The sequence below is a fragment of the Vulpes vulpes genome, chromosome 5 (assembly GCF_048418805.1).
Source record: "Vulpes vulpes isolate BD-2025 chromosome 5, VulVul3, whole genome shotgun sequence".
NCBI classification, from domain to species: Eukaryota; Metazoa; Chordata; class Mammalia; order Carnivora; family Canidae; genus Vulpes; species Vulpes vulpes.
Window position 1 is genome coordinate 911,782 of NC_132784.1, and position 18,028 is coordinate 929,809.

The following is an 18,028-nucleotide window of genomic DNA, read 5'->3' on the forward strand; positions in this document are numbered from 1 at the left end:
AGCATTCAGATGAGTGCCCATCTGTTTTCTGTTAGTTGACAAAACGCCCTGGCCTCCAGTCTTCCAAGAAGATGTGCTGTGGTGGGCCCAGTTAGAGTGAGGATCCCACAAGGGGCTTCAGGAAGCTTTCATTATCATGAGACTTTAATATTTTCTTGGTTCCTTTTGACTTTTCTGGAGACTGTCTTGTAAATGCCTGCACAGCAAGTGCAAGTAACCAAACTCAGTGTATTCCTGAGGGTGTGAATTCAAGGCTTTCTCCTGAAAGTCCTTCTTTTCAATAGTCTAAATTTTAGGCTGCTTCAAAATCTATTCCTCCAGTCTTCTCTGCTGCCTAAGCTTTGTACACTTGAGTTCTTAACTCAGAAGTCCAGACTTTTTGCTAAAAAAGAAATTGTAGCATGTTAGCGAACACAGCAAATATCTCTTCCTATTACCACAATAACCATTTGCATTATGTACTGAGGAGAAGGTACTCTGCAAATCAGTGTTTCAAGTTTTTTTTTTTTTTAAGTCTGTCCCGTTGTGTGGAATCTGAACTCACATTGGAACTTGTGTTTTCTCTACCACATCCCATAGCATGTCTGTTCATGCCATTTGTCCATTTCTTGAATTGGATTTGTTGGTTTTTGAGTGTCGATTTAGATAAGTTCTTTATAGATTTTTTAAAATGTTTTTTAAAGATTTTATTTATTTATTCATGAGAGACAGAGAGAGAAAGAGAGAGAGAGGCTGAGATACAGGCAGAGGGAGAAGCAGGCTCCATGCAGGGAGCCTGATGCGGGACTCGATCCTGGGACTCCAGGATCATGCCCTAGGCGGAAGGCAGATGCTCACCTGCTGAGCCATGCAGGCGGCCCTCCATAGATTTTGAATACTAGCCTTTTATCTGATACGCCATTTGCGAATGTCTTCTCCTAGTCCATAGGTTACCTTTTAGTTTTGTTGATGTTTCCTTTGCTGTGCAAAAGCCTTTTATCCTGATGAAGTCCCGAGTTTTTTTTTTTTTTTTTAGATTTTATTTATTTGAGAGAGAGTGCGCACATACACATGCCAGCATGAGCAGAGAGGGGCAGAAGGAGAGGCAGAAAGAATTTGAAGCAGACTGCACTGAGTGTGAAGCCTGATGTGCGTCTCGATTCCACAAACTCAGGATCGTGACCTGAGCCGAAACCAAGGGTCAGATGCTTAACCGACTGAGCTACCCAAACGCCCCCCAATAGTTCATTTTGTTTTTGTTTCCCTTGCCTTGGGAGGCATGTTTAGCAAGAGGTTGCTGCAGCTGAGGTCAGAGAGGTTGTTGCCTGTGTTCTCCTCTAGGATTTTGGTGGATTCCTGCCTCACAATTAGATCTTCCATCTATTTTGAGCCTATTTTTGTGTATGCTGTAAGAAAATGGTCCAGTTTCATTCTTCTGGATGTGGCTGTCCAATTTTCCCAGCACCATTTGTTGAAGAGACTGTCCTTTTTCCATTGCATGTTCTTCTTGCTTTGTTGAAGATGAATTGACCGACCATAGTGCTGAGAGTCCATTTAAAAGATTTGCAAAGATTACCACAAAAATTCAGGAAACTCGTTTTTATTGCTCCACATTTTTACACAATCACCAACTGATCACTACCAGCGAAGTTGTATGACAGCATTTCAGCCAGGTTTTATATTTATTTGTATTGTGACTTGGTAGCTCTCAATAGCTGCTAATAATTTTTGGCCTATTCCCATATATTTTCTTTTTCACATGAAATACAGATTGAGAATTCACCTCATGATAGTAGGGCATTTGAGTATAATTATCCAGGATTTGGCTTGTATGAATACTGTTTTATTAGATGTAAAGATTAGGCGTAACACCACCATAAAGATGTAATGCTGTCTATAACATTGCATCACCTATCTTTTTAATTTATAAGTTTAACCTGTTACTTCTACAGTGTAAGCTACATGAAAACAGGGACTTTGGCTTGGTCACTGCTGTGTCCTTTGTGCCTACAAGACTGGGCTCATATTAGCACTCAGGGAATATTTGTTGGGTGAAAATATGATGGTGTGTGTTTGGAAGGTTTTAGGCTGCGAGGTGTTCTTTTGTTTTTGTTTTTTTTGGCTACAACTTTTAGGACACCATTTCAACCCACGTTAAATAATTATCTTTTTGCCTAACAGAGAGCCTTGGATTAGGATGGGTTTCCTGGTCAGTGATAGGTGGAATTAGCCCTACAATCAGCTGCCTTTGGGCTAGTCCTGTCCAGTCAGCAGTGAGTGGAATCCATATCTACTGGGAGATAGGGGAGAGACTGCCTTTCTGTTTCTGGTTTACTTGGGACTGTATGTTTGAGCACCTAATTGGGAGAAAAATGAAGAAAGGTGAAAAACTTACTGACTTTCTTGGAGATGACAGACAGCATGAGTTGGCAGAAATCACAAGGACATTAGGAACCTTCACAGTATGAGATTTTGGAATGCTGGAGTATAGGATGAACCAAGCTTGTACAGCTCTTTTTGTAAAGGTTTGGAGAAAGGTAAGAATTGGGGATCCCTGGGAGGCTCAGCGGTTTGGCGCCTGCCTTCGGCCCAGGGCATGATCCTGGAGTCCTGGGATCAAGTTCTGCGTCAGGCTCCTTGAATGGAGCCTGCTTCTCCCTCTGCCTGTGTCTCTGCCTGCCCCCCCCCCCCCCCCTCTCTCTCTCTCTCTGTCTCTCTCACATTAATAAATAAAATATTAGAAAGGTGATAATTTAGTTATACTTAGAAATGGAAAAATTAAAGGGTTGTGGGGAGACTTGTTTTTTTCAGGTGCACACTTAGGCTTTTCTTCCATTTTGCTATCCAGCCCTTAAGGAGAATACCTAAAAATGCTAAGTAGAAAACAGTTTGGCCCAAATAAAATCTCCAAATAAGATCTATTTTTTTTTAAAGATCTTATTTATTTATGGGAGTCACAGAGGGATAGGCAGAGACATTGGCAGAGGGAGAAGCAAGCTCCCTGCAGGGAGCCTGATACAGGACTCGATCCCAGGACCCCAGGATAACAACCTGAGCCAAAGGTAGAGGCTCAACAACTGAGCCACCTAGGTGCCCCAAGATCTTTTTTTTTTTTTTTAAGATTTTATTTACCTGTTTGAGACTGTGAACACAAGTAGGGGGAGGGGCAGAGACAGAGTGAGAGGGATAAGCCAACTCCCCACTGAGTTGGGACCCTGACTTGGGGCTTCATCCCAGGACCTCAAGATCTCAATCTGAGCCAAAGTCAGACACTTAACTGACTGAGCCACCCAGATGCCCCTATTTTTTTTAATTCAAAAAAATTTAAAAGTAATTCCTATTCCCAACATGTGGGCTTGAACTCACAACCCCAAGATTAAGTGTTGCATGTTCTACCAACTGAGCCAGCCAGGGGCCCCTAAAATCTATTGATTAAAGAAAAAGGATATAACACATGCAAATTGTTAAATTTAAGTATTAGCAGAAGGGTGTAATAGGACTGAATAGTCACTTTTTTTTTTAAGATTTTATTATTTATTCATGAGAGAGAGAGAGACAGAGACATAGGCAGAGGGAGAAGCAGGCTCCATGCAGGGAGCCCAATGCTGGACTTGATCCTGGGACCCTGGGATCACGACCTGAGCCCAAGGCAGAGCTCAACCACTGAGCCACCCAAATGTCCTGTCATCTTTTTTTTTTTTTTTTTAATTTATTTATTTTAGAGCACACATGCTCGATGAGGGTGGGTGACAGGCAGAAGGAGAGAGAGTATCAAGCAGTCTCTGCACTGATTGTGGAGCCTGACGCAGGGCTCAGTCTCACAACCCTGAGCTTGCTACCTGAGCTGAAACCAAGAGTTGGATGCCTAACCAGCTGTGCCGCCCAGGTGCCCCTAGTCACCTTCTTTTGTGATACATACACAGTGTTGCCTCATTTCTTTGCCCAGAGATCCATGTCATTAACAGTTTCTATGATTCCTTGCACAAAACGATTGTGTGGGTATCAGCACGCTTTGTTCTACATCCTTTTTCACATCTGCATACTGATGTGTCAAGTATGGAGGTGCCCTTTGAACTGTCTTCCAATATGGATCACTTTGGTTGAGGCTACTGCTTGGCAGTCCAAGTGATGCTGCCGTGGATATACAAATTCTCTGGGTCAAAGTTCATGAACATTTGAAATTTTGATAAATGTCAAAACTTTTTACCAGAAGTCTGCAAACTTCTTCATTTCTGCCATTATGCTTACTCCTTTCTGGGTATCAAAGTCTTTGTCATTTGTGCCCATGTGATAGGTAATATCGTTAACTTGTGTTTTGATTTTGTCTTTTGAATTGAAAGAGAAATTGAGTATCTTATGAGTTTATTGGCCGTTCATGTTTCTTTTCTTGTGAACTACCAGATGATTGTCATTTCTCTTGTTTGTGAGCTTTGTACATGAAGGGAATTAGCTCATTGCTGCCATATAGTTGTAAATGTTTTTTCTTAATCTTTGTCTTTTTGACTTTCTTTGCCACTCAGATTTTTATTTTTATGGAGTTAAATTTTTTTTTTAAAGATTTTATTTATTCATGAGAGAGAGAGAGAGAGAGGCAGAGACACAGACACAGGCAGAGGAAGAAGCAGGCTCCATGCAGGGAGCCCGACATGGGAATCGATCCCGAGACTCCAGGATCACGCCCTGGGCTGAAGGCAGGTGCTCAACCACTGAGCCACCCAGGCGTCTCTGGAGTTAAATTTATCACAGTTTCTCTTTACTTCCTGGTATTCTACTCTGACTAGGCTACTCTGCCTATTGACACCAGTGCACCTGTATCTGCCTGGGCTATGTTAAGTCCACTGGGCACACCAGGTATAAAGCTGAGGCAGGACGCTGGGCATGTTAGGAGAAGCCACACGTCCCTGACGGAGCTAAATCTTAGCGTTCCTGGCCTGTGTTGTTTCTGTTGAGTGGCGTTCACATTTGGAAAGCTGGGCAGAGTATTGAGGCCAAAGTCTGGAGTGGGAGGTGGCGGTGGTGGGGAGGAGGTGGGGTGAGGAGTTGTATTGGTCCCACTGAGGAGGTATTAGGTAAATGCCAGATGGCCGGTGAGGTAGAATGGCTTTGGTCCCTCCTTCGGGTGACACAGAAAGGGATCAGGATGGAGAGTTAGACCAGATGGCTGTGATTTGGTGATATAACAAGAAATATGTGAACTTCTAAAACCCCTGCAATTTCCTGATAGAGGTGCTTAGATTATCTTGTTATTCATAATAAACCCTTTTCAACCATACCTAACTCTATGCAAATGAGATTGCTCTTGGTAGGTTCGTAGATAACTTTAGGATAGACCAGCCGGAGGGAGAGAGGCTGGGGATTTAAGTTCAGTCACCAGTGGTCAGTAATGTAATCAATCACGCCTACCTAATGTAATCTCCCTTAAAACCCTTAAAGGCCAGGGTTCTAAGAGCTTCTGGGTTAATCACATAGAAGTGTTCAGAGGGGGTGGTGTGCCTGCAGAAAGCATGAAAACCTTCTGTAGTTTTACCCGTACTTTGCCCTGTGCCTCTGGCTCTTCGTGAGTTGTATCTTTTTCCAAGAAACAGGAAATAGTAAGTAAAATGCTTTCTTGAGTTCTGTGAGCCATTCTAGCAAAATTATCAAATTTGAGGATAGGCTATGGGAATCCCCAGTTTGTAGGTCAGAAATAGCTGTGGACTTGTCTCTAAAGCGGGAGCTCTTGGGGAGCTGAGCCCTTAACCTGTGAGGGCTGATGCTAATTTCAGGTCAGAATCCAGGTGGATCAGTAGATTTCCAGTTGGTGTCCTGAGATTTGGAGAATTGGTTGTTAGTGTGGAAAGACCCCACATGTTTGGTGTCAGAAGTGTTGTGAGTGAAAAACAACTTGTATGGGCCATTCTCTTTTCTCGGTATAACCTTGAACCCGGCTGTTTCTTTTATAGGTGAAAGATGGCGTTTGTGAAGAGCGGGTGGTTGCTGCGACAGAGTAAGTACAGGACCTGAGGCCGGGGGCCTGGGATCAGTGTTGCTTTACAGTATGTGTTTATTTCTTTTGCTGAAACAGATCACACCTAAACAAATGGCAAAGTCTTCTTAATGATGTTGCTCTGGATTTCCCCTGGGAAACTTTTAGAGCCCTATGAACTGTGTTTCTGCTTACACAGAGTTCCTTCTTGGTCGCTACCTTGACAGAGACCCGGGAGTCGTGGTAATAATCCCTGCTGGTCTCTTTTCTCACTAGCATGCCCTGTTAGGCATGGCTGACCTGAGTCCCTGTTGGAACCTAACTGAGCTGAGCTCTGATATATCAGCATGGAGGTCCTGCTGTCTTTGTGGGAAATACCTGTCTTATTTGGGGATTGAACAGCGATTAAGATTCTCAAATACTAGAGACTTTAATTATAGGGATGAAGATTTGACTTGAGGGAATGAGTTTATCTAAAACTAGACTTTTGGCTCTCCAAAATAACTGCAAAATAGAATCAATTCTTTTTTCTTTTTTTTTAAGATTTTATTGTTTATTTGAGAGAGTCTGAGATAGTGACAGAGATAAAGACAGTGTGAGTGAGGCCGAGAGAGAGAAGCAGACTCCCCAGTTAGCAGGAAGCCCGGTGTCGGACTTAAACCCAGGACCCTGGCATCATGACCTGAGCCGAAGACGGATGCTTAACCAACTGAGCCACTATCAATTCTCGGTGCCCCATCAATGCTTTGTTTATGGGACTGAGATCACTTCTTAGATTCACCTGTGTGTGTGACTATCTTTCATATACTGTCTGCTTATTTCTGAGGCTGCTATCAGTAGTAGGATTCCTGGTGTGTTCTAAAGCAGGAAGAACCAACTCAGTTTATTGGGGAAAGAGTAAACAGATCATTCTGCTGTCCTTTTAGAAAGAGCAGGGTTTAAGGGAAAGTGACCACTATATCATTTATTACTAGCTGGAGTTAATACTGTTTATTGTTCAGATGTAAGTTTCTGTTGGAGGGATACCTTCAGAACTTAGCGAAAATTGAGACTAACAGTAAAGAATGGGCAACATGTACACTTTGGATGATTTATAAAACCTATTATTTATGAAGGTTGGTTGTGATCTGGTTATACTGATTTTACATATATTACATAATTATCATAGGGGCTCTGTGAGGTAGGTGGCATTATCTTGATTTCTAGTTGAGGAAATTGGCTTTCAATGATACTAGGTAACTTATTAACACTGTGGGTGGCAAAGCTGTATTCAGACTCAGGACTGTCATTTCAACATTGACACACTTTCTACTAGGAGGCAAGCCTTCGGTTTATTTCCTGTCACTAGTTCTGTATTCCCAGACCCACAGCTGAACCAGGTGTCCTTTCAACGTCTGTGACAGGTTTTGTATTCTAAGAATAGAGTTGTTACCATGTTGGCTTACTTATTTTTTAAGAGATTTAATTAATTTATTTGACAGAGAAGAGAGAGCACAAGCAAAGGGGAGTGGGAGCAGGAATGGGAGGGGGAGAAGCAGGCGTCTGATAAATAGGGAGCCTGATGCGGGGCTCCATCCCGGGACCCCGGTATCATGGCCCAAGCTGAAGGCAGACATTTAACTGACTGAGCCACCCAGGTGCCCCACGGTGTTGGCTTTAAAAAGAAAGTCCTGGTATATTGGAGCCTAACCCCCATCTTTGTGTAAGTTTCTTTTCTTGGGTTTTGTGGTCCCATCCTTCCCCAAATTGTCAGAGGATGCAGAGAGCCTTACTTGGACCTTGAGGATGTGCCTTCCTTTCCTGGCCCTTTGGGTGTCTTCTGATTTTGTCTTTAGGCTTTACTGTGCCCTTGTTTGAAGGCAAGCTTTCTTTTCTCCACTATAACTCAGTGCAAATGTTCTGTCAACATAAATGAGCAGTGGCCATTTTGACGACTATTTTTGCTCTCAAAATTGATTGCTCCCAGTCAATGCCCAGCATAGTGACATACACAAAATAGATGCTTTTTAGATAAGTTGTACAGACTTTTCTAATGTCCTGGTCCATGGAAATCTTGAAGTGTATATTAGGAGGGCTTACTCCATTTCCTCATCTTTCAGTGTATGAGTTGATTTTCCTTTGTGAAAATCAAAACTGTCAATCACAGTAAAATGAGATGAGATGTATTATATTCACTGGGTAGCAGAGGTACACAGATGGTTACATGTATGCAGAGTAGTCTGGAGGATTCCTTTTATTGCCATTGCCACACAGACACTGAGGACTCTGGAGGACAGTCTGATTTGGGAATCTACAGTCAGGGCTTTGGTGGCAGGTGATGGGTAGAACTCCCTAATCTGGTGATTTCATCTGTCTGTTTTTGAGTGGCTTTGTTTGGTAGTTTGTGTATAGCTCAGGAGCTGCCAATCAAATGAATGCTGAGTTACTTACTTATCAGTTTGGGGCAGTGCTGTAGATGCCCCTCTTAGCAAGGAGGGTGCCTGATAATAGTAAAAGAAATTTGAAAGGCTGATATGGTACATATTTTAACACCCCACTGGTGGCTATGGAAGCATAAGGAGGGGTACATGGAATGGGGTTTGTACATGATGGCCAAGAAAAGTGGAATCTATAGGAACAAAGGATATAGGTAGGCAGTGTCTTGGTGTGAGGAAGGGGTAAGGGTGACCGACTTGGCCTTTTAGTTTTCCCTTTTGGCTGATAGGGAAATTGAGATTCACAAAGTTAAGTGCCTTGTCCAAAATTAAAAACGATGGGATGAATTCCTTAAACTGATAGGGACGTGTAAGGTAGCAGGACAGATGCACACAGAGTGGGAGTCAGCGTCCTGGCTGTGGATACACTGTTTCTCCGTCTGTCTGAGGCAGGGAGACCCTCCCATACTATTGGCTTTAAGGGAAGGTGAATGTTAGAGAAGAATATACCTGAAAACCCTTTGAAAAAAAAACAAAAACAAAATGGTATTTTTCCAAAAGAGGAAAGTATTATTGTTATTTGTATATAGAAACTATACAGTCCAATGCTCTCTGATTAGTCTAGCAAGGTTAAATACTCCTGGGAAAGTGTATACTACATTGGAAAATTAAATATTACATGTTTCATTATCTTAAAATGAAGGATTTTTAAAATAAATTTATTTTTTATTGGTGTTCAATTTGCCAACATAGAGAATAACACCCAGTGTTCATCCCGTCAAGTGCCCACCTCAGTGCTCATCACCCAGTCATCCCCACCCCATGCCCACCTCCCCTTCCACCACCCGTAGTTCATTTCCCAGAGTTGTTTACAATTTTTTTTAAAGATTTTGTTTTATTTAATTAATTTATTTTTTATTGGAGTTCAGTTTTTTTACTTATTTTTTTTTAATTGGAGTTCAATTTGCTAACATATAGCATATCACCCAGTGCTCATCCTGTCAAGTGCCCCCCTCAGTGCCTGTCACCCAGGCACCCCAAACCCCACCTACCTCCCTTTCCACTACCCCTTGTTCATTTCCCAGAGTTAGGAGTCTCTCATGTTCTGTCACCCTCACTGATATTTCCCACTCATTTTCTCTCCTTTCCCCTTTATTTCTTTTCACTATTTTTTATATTCCCCAAATGAATGAGACCATATAATGTTTGTCCTTCTCCGATTGAAGATTTTATTTATTTATTCATGAGAGACATAGAGGCACAGAGAGGCAGAGACACAGGCAGAGGGAGAAGCAGGCTCCATGCAGGGAACCCAACGTGGGACTCCATCCCAGGTCTCCAGGATCACACTCTGGGCTGAAGGCAGAGCTAAACTGCTGAGCCACCCACGCTGCCAGAGTTTAAAAAATTTTTTTGAAAATAATTGGCACAATGTTACTTTGGTTTCAGATGTGCAACACTGTTTTGCTATGCTGTGCTCACCACAAGTGGAGCTGCCATCTGTTTCCATGCATCACTATTACGTTATCATTGACTGTATTCCTTAGGCAGTGCCCTTTATTCCCAGGACTTATTCATTCCGTGACTGGAAGCCTGTATCTCCTGTTCACCTTCCTCTGTTTTGCCCATCCCCTCAGCCCCCTTCCCCTCTGGGAACCATCAGTTTGTTCTCTGTATTTATGTGTCTGTTTCTGACTTTTTTTTTTTTTTTGAAAGATTTTATTTATTCATGATAGAGAGAGAGAGAGAGAGAGAGAGAGAGGCAGAGACACAGGCAGAGGGAGAAGCAGGCTCCATGCCAGGAGCCTGATGCAGGACTCGATCCTGGGACTCCAGGATCCCGCTCTGGGCCAAAGTCAGGCGCCAAACCGCTGAGCCGCCCAGGGATCCCCTATTTCTGCCTTTAATGTTTGTTTATTCATTTGGGTTTTTTTTTTTAGGTTCCACATGAGTAGAATCATGGTATTTGTCTTTCTTAGTCTGACTTATTTCATTAAGCATAATACCCTCTAAGTTTGTCCATGTCGTCACAAATGACACAATCTCATCCTTTTTTAATGACTGCATAATATTTCATTGTATACAAACATCACATCTTCCTTAATCCATTTGTCTGTTGATGGACACTTAGCAACTTAGGTTGCTTCCATATCTTGGCTATTGTAAGTAAAACTGCAATAACATGGCACATATATCTTTTTGAATTAGTGTTTTTGTTTACTTTGGGTAAATAATAGTGGAACTATTGGACCATATGGTATTTCTATTTTTAATTTACTGTTTTCCACAATGGCTATACCAATTTACATTCTCACCAACTTGGTTCCTTTTCTCTATATCCTCACCAACACTTGTTATCAAAATCAAGGTTTTATCGAGCTTTTAAAAAAAATTTTGGAAAAAAAAATTGGGGGGACTATTAAGTTGACAGCATTTTTAGTATCTTTAGTGTAAGCTGCATATAGTCCTTCCTGGTACGGCATGGGTGTTTGGGCCTTTGGAATCTGCTTTCATCTCCATTTTGATGTAGTGCTCTGGGCAATTGTGTGCCTGATACTTACGGGGCCAGAGGAAAGTTTTCTTTGTTTCTGTTACCTGTGAACTAGAGGATAAAGGCCTTGCTTTTTTGGCTCCAAGCCAACCTTTCCTGTTTTTTTCAGGTACTATTTTGAAGCGTTGGAAGAAGAATTGGTTTGACTTGTGGTCGAATGGTCACCTGATCTATTATGATGACCAAACTCGGCAGAGCATTGAGGATAAGGTCCATATGCCAGTGGACTGCATTAATATCCGCACCGGGCGGGAGTGTCGGGGTGAGTCTCTCATGGCCAGCTTCTGTCCTCTACCCTTCCCCATTCTTAGGAATTGAATCATCCTCCTTACTCATTTTGCTTTTATTAACAGACCAAAGGAGGGTTTCATCTGGGAGGTGATACAGTGGACACCCAGACACTTGGATCATAGATCATACAGTTAGGGCAGATTACTTTTCTCATCTGAATCAGATCCAGCAGTCCACATTCCTTGTTCTGTCATGGAGAAGGTGGTGGAGAACAACCAGAGTGCTGAGATCCTCAAGAAAGATAGAATGAGCCTGGGTAGTTATAGGTTTTGTGACTCAGAAAGGGGCATCTTATTGATAACACCACCAGTCACTTAAAAATCCATGATGCCTTGGTTTCCAGGAGTTATTCCTTATATTCATTTTAAAGGAATAGATTTTTAATAAGTATGGACTTCTATTCAAGGGCATATGTAGACTTCCCTGTTTATTAGCTCTGTTTCTATTTGGAATAAAGAGTCTGTTTTAATAAACAGTAATGTTTGAAATCTTGTTTCTAAATAATAGTATTTAAGTTAAAGGGTCACAGATGGCATATCTGCTTGTAATAACCATTGGTGTTGTAACATCTTGCCCTTGCATTTTTTCTTAAAGATTTTATTTATTTATTCATAAGAGACACACAGAGAGAGGCAGAGTCATAGGCAGAGGGAGAAGCAGGCTTCCTGTGGGGAGCCTAATATGGGACTCCGGGATCACACCCTGAGCCGAAGGCAGACGCTCAATCTTTGAGCCATCTGGGCATCCCTGCATGTTAGTTCTTGAAACACAAGTGTCCATGGACTAACTAGCTGTTTAAGTATCTACCTAAACCAGGCTCAAATATTATAGACCTTATTTCTTGGTACACAGAGCTACTTTAAAAATATGATTTTCACTTTTAAAGTAGTGATCCAATTTAGTAGTTCCTGTGAATAAAAGTAGGTTTTATCTGATGCTTAGTAACAGTTTTCATCGTTTGGGACTTATTCTTCTAATATCTGGACCGTTCTATACATCCAACTGTATGTGGAGATAGGTCTCTTGAAGAGGCCTGCTTTTTCTTCCTGCAGGAAGTTTAAATTGGAACAGAGTTGTGAATCATATGCTTGGTTCTACAGAGCAGGACAGAGATGTTTTGTTTTTGGAATGTTTTGAATACTACTGGTCCTTTGCTTATATGAGCTATTAGGTAAGAAATCCTTTAAAAAAAAACTATATAAATATTCCTTTTTTCTACTTATTTTTCATAGATATTCAGCCTCCGGATGGGAAGCCAAAAGAATGTATGCTGCAGATTGTTTGCCGAGATGGGAAAACTATCAGTCTTTGTGCAGAAAGCACAGATGATTGTTTGTAAGTTTTGGGTTTTTATGTGTTTAATTTAAATAGTTTTCTTTGTTTTGTTTTTTATGTTTAAAGGTTTTATTTATTTATTTGACACAAGAAAGCATAAGCAGGGGAAGCAGCAGAGGGAGAGGGAGAAATAGGCATCCTGCTGAGCAGGGAGCCTGATGCGGGGCTCCATCCCAGGATCCTGGGATCATGCCTTGGGCCAAAGGCAGACTCCCAATGGCCTCAGCCATTCAGGTGGCCCAAAAAGTGTTGTGTTTTAATTTCCAATTGTCAGAAGGGAAAAGAATGAGAATGGAGTTTTCCTTTAGGCAGAATAAGTGACTAAGAGGATGTGTGAAAGAAATGTAATAGGGCCTTACTCCATGCCTGATAACCCTGGTACTAGTTTCTGCCTCTCCAGAGCTGTCCAGGTCAGATCCTATTACAGTGTAAATGACAAAGTCTTTGTATATAGCTAACTTTCCACCTTTTTTCATTATTATACGTACATTGGGTAATGGACATAGTTGAAGGCTTCTTAAATCTTGTTCTTTTTATATAAATACCTTTTTAAAAATACTGACATCTGTGTATGTAGTCTTTTTCTTCCTTTGGTGGCTCCTCCTCCATTTGTCATCTCTGAAGAAGGAATGAAGAGTTACAAGGAAGAAGACCCAGGTTTATCAGTTCTCAGCCTGTTAAAACATTGGCAGTGAAGTTGGATCAGAATCTTGAAAACACTGATTAAATACGATTTGGGAGTGGGGGGGCACCTGCCTCAGTTGGTTAAGTGGCTGACTCTTGATTTTGGCTCAGGTCATCCTCTCAGGGTCCTGAGATCAAGTAAGTTGGGTGTGGAGCCTGCTTAAGTCTCTCTCTCTCTCCCTCCCTCCCTCCCTCTCTCCCTCTCCCTCCCTCTCCCTCTCTCCCTCTCTCTCCCTCTCTCTCTCTCCCTCACCCTCCTCCTCTGATGGAGCACAAGTACATGCGTGCTCTTCCTCCTCTCAAAAAAAAAAAAAAAAAATTTTGAGGGAAAGAATTTTTTTCTGACCACTCTATGTCACTCTCATGAGTTAACTCTAGGTTTTGTGAAAATCGACTAACAGATTATTGTAATATTCATTCATATTTAAAATATTCATATGTAGGTGACTATTTTCATAAAATCCAAACCAGTTTGTCAGAGTGCCTGCTCCACATTTCACATATATGTTTACCTTCAGTATAAACATTTATTTCATGCCGAACTCAATAGAGTTTACTTTAAATCCCATATGTAGCTGTTTTTTTACAGTCTTCTGGTGAATCTTAAATGGTACTTCCTGGAAGACATACAGCCTTTCCTATAGACTGGTGGAGAAATTACCACATGTAAAGTCAGTTTGCCACTTTTTAATAAACTGGACCTGTATTATTACTACTAAAGAATTTACGTATGTTGAACACTTACTTGGCACTAAGCACTGTGCTAACTGCTTTATATATGTTTTTTAATCTTCACTATATCTTATATATGCTCTTCTTGTTATAAGAAATTTAGGCCTTGAGATGCCTGAGTAGCTCAGCAATGGAGCGTCTGCCTTCAGTTCAAGGTGTGACTCTGTGGTCCCGGGATTGAGTCCCACATTGGGCTCCCTGCATGGAGCCTGCTTCTCCTTCTATCTCTGCCTCTCTCTCTGTGTGTCTCATGAATAAATAAAATCTTTTTTTAAAAAATATATTTTTAAAGATGTTATTTATTCATGAGAATACACAGAGAGGAGAATGAGAGAGAGGCTGAGACACAGGCAGAGGGAGAAGCAGGCTCCATGCAGGGAGCCTGACGTGGGGACTCGATCCCAGGTCTCCAGGATCACACCCCAGGCTGCAGGCGGCACTAAACCGCTGAGCCACCAGGGCTGCCCTGAATAAATAAAATCTTAAAAAAAAAAAATTTAGGCTTAATGAGGTTAAGTAACTTCCTGTATCACTTTTTTAATGTCTCTATAATAAATTACCCTGAGCTTAGGGGCTTCAAACAATACAAATTTGTGATTGCATTTCTGGAGGTCAGGAGTCCAAACTGGGTCTTATAGTGTTGTCAGGGCCATGGTCTGTGATCCCTTTGAGGCTCTGGGGGAAAATCTGTTGGCTTTCCCTTTCCAGCTTCTAGAAGCTTCCTAGTTTCTTGGCTTCTGGGCCAACCCCTTTTCTTGTGGTCGTCTCTTTGGTTCTTTGCAGCTGGGGAAGGTTATATATTTTTTAAAGACTTAATGAGGGGATCCCTGGGTGGCGCAGCGGTTTGGGGCCTGCCTTTGGCCCAGGGCGTGATCCTGGAGACCCGGGATTGAATCCCACGTCGGGCTCCCGGTGTATGGAGCTTGCTTCTCCCTCTGCCTGTGTCTCTGCCTCTCTCTCTCTCTCTCTATCATAAAAAAAAAAAAAAAAAAAAAAAAAAAGACTAATGAGTAGTGTGGACCAACCTGGACAATCCAAGGTAATCTCCCCATCTCAAGGTCCTTAACCTTCATTACAGCTGTAGAGTCCCTTTTGTCCTGTCAGGTAACATTCACAGCTTTTCAGGCTTAGAATCCTGACATTATCCTGTCTACCACACTTCCCAAGATTTTAGAGCTAGTAGACTAGATTCAGGATTTGAACCTGTCTCCAGAGCTCTTTGTTGTACTATACACTGAGGTGTCACATGGAATGTTTTTTATAAATAGTGGAAAAAATATCTGGTACGAGCAGTAATTAGTCTGATGATGTTTATGATCTCAGTAAATGTGAACTTTTTAAATTATCCTTAAAAATAAGATCTGAGATTGGGTAAAAAATACAAAGTCTAACTATATAGACTGTTAAGCTACACACTTGAAATAAAATGACTTAGAAAGGTAAAAAGTAGTTTCAGGAGACAGTTTCCCATGACTGTCACAAATTGGGTGCCTTAAAACAACAAATGTATTCTCTCACAGTTTTGGAAGCTAAGAGTCTAGGCTCAGTGTGTCAGCAGAGCCATGCTCCCTTTGAGACTCCTGAATAGAATCCTCCTTCCTAGTTTGGGTTGTGGGTTGTGATCCTTGACATTCTTTGGCTTGCCACTGCATCAGTTCAATCTCTGCCTCTTTTGTAATGGCATTCTCCGTGTGCGCCTGTGTCCAGATGTTCTCTTAAAAGGGACACCAACTGTATTAGAGTAAGGAACCATAATTAATTCATTAATTAATTGAGTCCCTCTGTAAAAATCTTTCTTTCTTTCTTTTCTTTCTTGGATTTATTTATTTTTTTTTTTGAGAGATAGAGCACGTAAGGAAGCACATGCGCCTGGGAAGGGGCATTGGGAGAGGGAGAGAGTGTCCTAAGCAGACTCCATGCTGAGTGTGGAGCCTGACATGGGCTCACATGGGCTCAGGATCTCATGACCCTATAATCATGACCTGAGCTGAAGTCAAGAGTTGAACACTTAATTGATTAAGCCACCCAGGCACCCCAAGAATTTATTTCTTTTTAATTTTTTTTTATTATTTATTTATGATAGTCATATATATAGAGAGAGGCAGAGACAAGGCAGAGATAAAGGCAGAGGGAGAAGCAGGCTCCATGCACTGGGAGCCCGACATTGGATTCGATCCCGGGTCTCCAGGATCGCACCCTGGGCCAAAGGCAGGCGCCAAACCGCTGCACCACCCAGGGATCCCCAAGAATTTATTTCTAAGTAAGCCAAAGGTACTGGATACCAGTGCATTTTTTGGCAGAGGACAGAGTTCAGCTCATAACTGAGACCTTTGAGTAGAAGTGGTGAAATGAAGGAGAAATCTTTCAGCAGTAAAGAAGTTCAGCTTTAAGCATCGTGTACAAATAGTGATGGCCAACGAAAGAAATAGGAGATTTTATTGAGATGTATCATTGTTTTTATCCCCAACTCTCAGAAGCAGTAAGGAGGAGTTAAGTCTTGTAAATTTTCAATAATTGTGAGAGGGATGTTAATTAAAAGAATAAGGTGCTTTTGGGGAGAGCTAAGGAAAAACCCTTGGGAATAGGATATCCTTAGGACCTCAGTGGAGAGTAGTGGAAGGTTCCCCTCAGGGTTTGTCATTCCAGAGCCACTGGAAGGGTTCAAAGGTCACAGGAGTAGGATAATTCTGTGGCTGGTGAAGTGAGCCCTAGCATGAGACATTCAAGAGAATATGCTTGGAAGAGTGTAGAAGCCAGGTTTTTCAGAAAGGACTTAGTGCTACAAGAAATTTTATTCTCTCCCATTATTATTCCCTCTGATTAAAGAAAAGTGATTGAGGGTAACATCCAGTCATCACATTGTTGGGGTGGAGTGAGGTGGAGCTGCCAGTTGATGTCAGATTAGGAAGGGTGTCAAGAAGAAATAACACATAGTATAGCAAATCCAAGTTTTAGGTGTCATTTCCCTTGTTAAACACAAGACACAAAGAAATGGTGTGACAACTATACTGTAAAGGAAGAATAGGAAGGAAAATATAAGAGCCTCCTCATCTGTGGGAAAAGAAAACCCATGAGACAACGGAATTTTCCAAGAATGCTTTCCTGGCTACCAATTTAAAAATATAACCCCCTCCCTTGCATCACTCACACACACACACACACACACACACACACACACACTTAACCATCTAACGAGCTGCTTGTTTACCGTGTTTATCTCTTTTTATTAGAGCATAATCTTCATGAGAGAGAGAATTTATGTTTTTTTGGTGCCCTTTTGCATCTGGGTAACCACGGTGGTCCATCATAGGTTATATCTGCCATTCATTTTATAATCTAATGTAAAGGCACAAATCTTGGCTCCCTTCCTTGGGTTACAAGCCCATCTAAAAAATGAATTACTGGCGTGAAGGAAGGGCTTGAGAATACTCTCAGAGAAAGCAAGGGGAAAAGATTAAAGACTTTAGAGAAAAGATCAGAACTATGTTAGACAAGTTAACAAGTTAAACAAGAGTTTATCAGGAAGATTATTGATGTCTGAAAGGTGCAGAACCCAAGAAGGTAGTTAGAAAGTCAGTGCAAGAAAAATTTTCTGAAATAATAGAAGGGAATTTGCAGACCAAAGTCCATAAGAGACAATATTAAATCCAGATATAATATATTCACAATCAAATAGGATACCCTTTATTTAGTGAAATAAATGACAATAGTAAAGTGCTTGTAAATCTTTTGGGGAATTTTGCAGCTTTACTGCATTCATTAGAAAACCAGAATGTTTGAAAATAACTCACCTTGAAAATAACTTAGCAAAGCTTTCAACTCAAGGATGTAGTGAAATGGCAATAAAACAGAAAAGGGAGGCACCTGGGTGGCTCAGTGGTTGGGCGGCTCAGTGGTTGAATATCTGCCTTTGGCTTAGTTCATGATCCTGAGATTGAGTGCTGCTTCTCCCTCTGCCTGTCTGTGCCTCTCCCTCTGTGTCTCATGAATAAATAAATAAAATCTTAAAAAAAAAAACAAAACAAAACAGAAAAGAAACTGGTATAGATGAGAGCAGAAGGATGGGGAGTCATTAAG

At 41.5% G+C, this 18,028-nt stretch overlaps 1 protein-coding gene across 7 annotated transcripts in view; it reads left to right on the forward strand.

Annotated features, from left to right (window-relative positions):
* Positions 1 to 18,028, forward strand: part of PLEKHB2 (pleckstrin homology domain containing B2) — a 56,633-nt gene that overhangs the window by 14,304 nt on the left and 24,301 nt on the right. For 6 of the 7 annotated variants that reach the window (XM_072757425.1, XM_072757426.1, XM_072757428.1 and 3 more), the window contains 3 exons: positions 5,922 to 5,965; positions 11,019 to 11,171; positions 12,433 to 12,535. In XM_072757425.1, coding sequence (XP_072613526.1) covers positions 5,929 to 5,965; positions 11,019 to 11,171; positions 12,433 to 12,535 — 293 coding nt within the window. In that variant the 5' untranslated portion in view covers positions 5,922 to 5,928. Of the gene's footprint in view, positions 1 to 5,425; positions 5,571 to 5,921; positions 5,966 to 11,018; positions 11,172 to 12,432; positions 12,536 to 18,028 lie in introns of those variants that run through there. The other variant, XM_072757432.1, reaches the window with a different exon arrangement.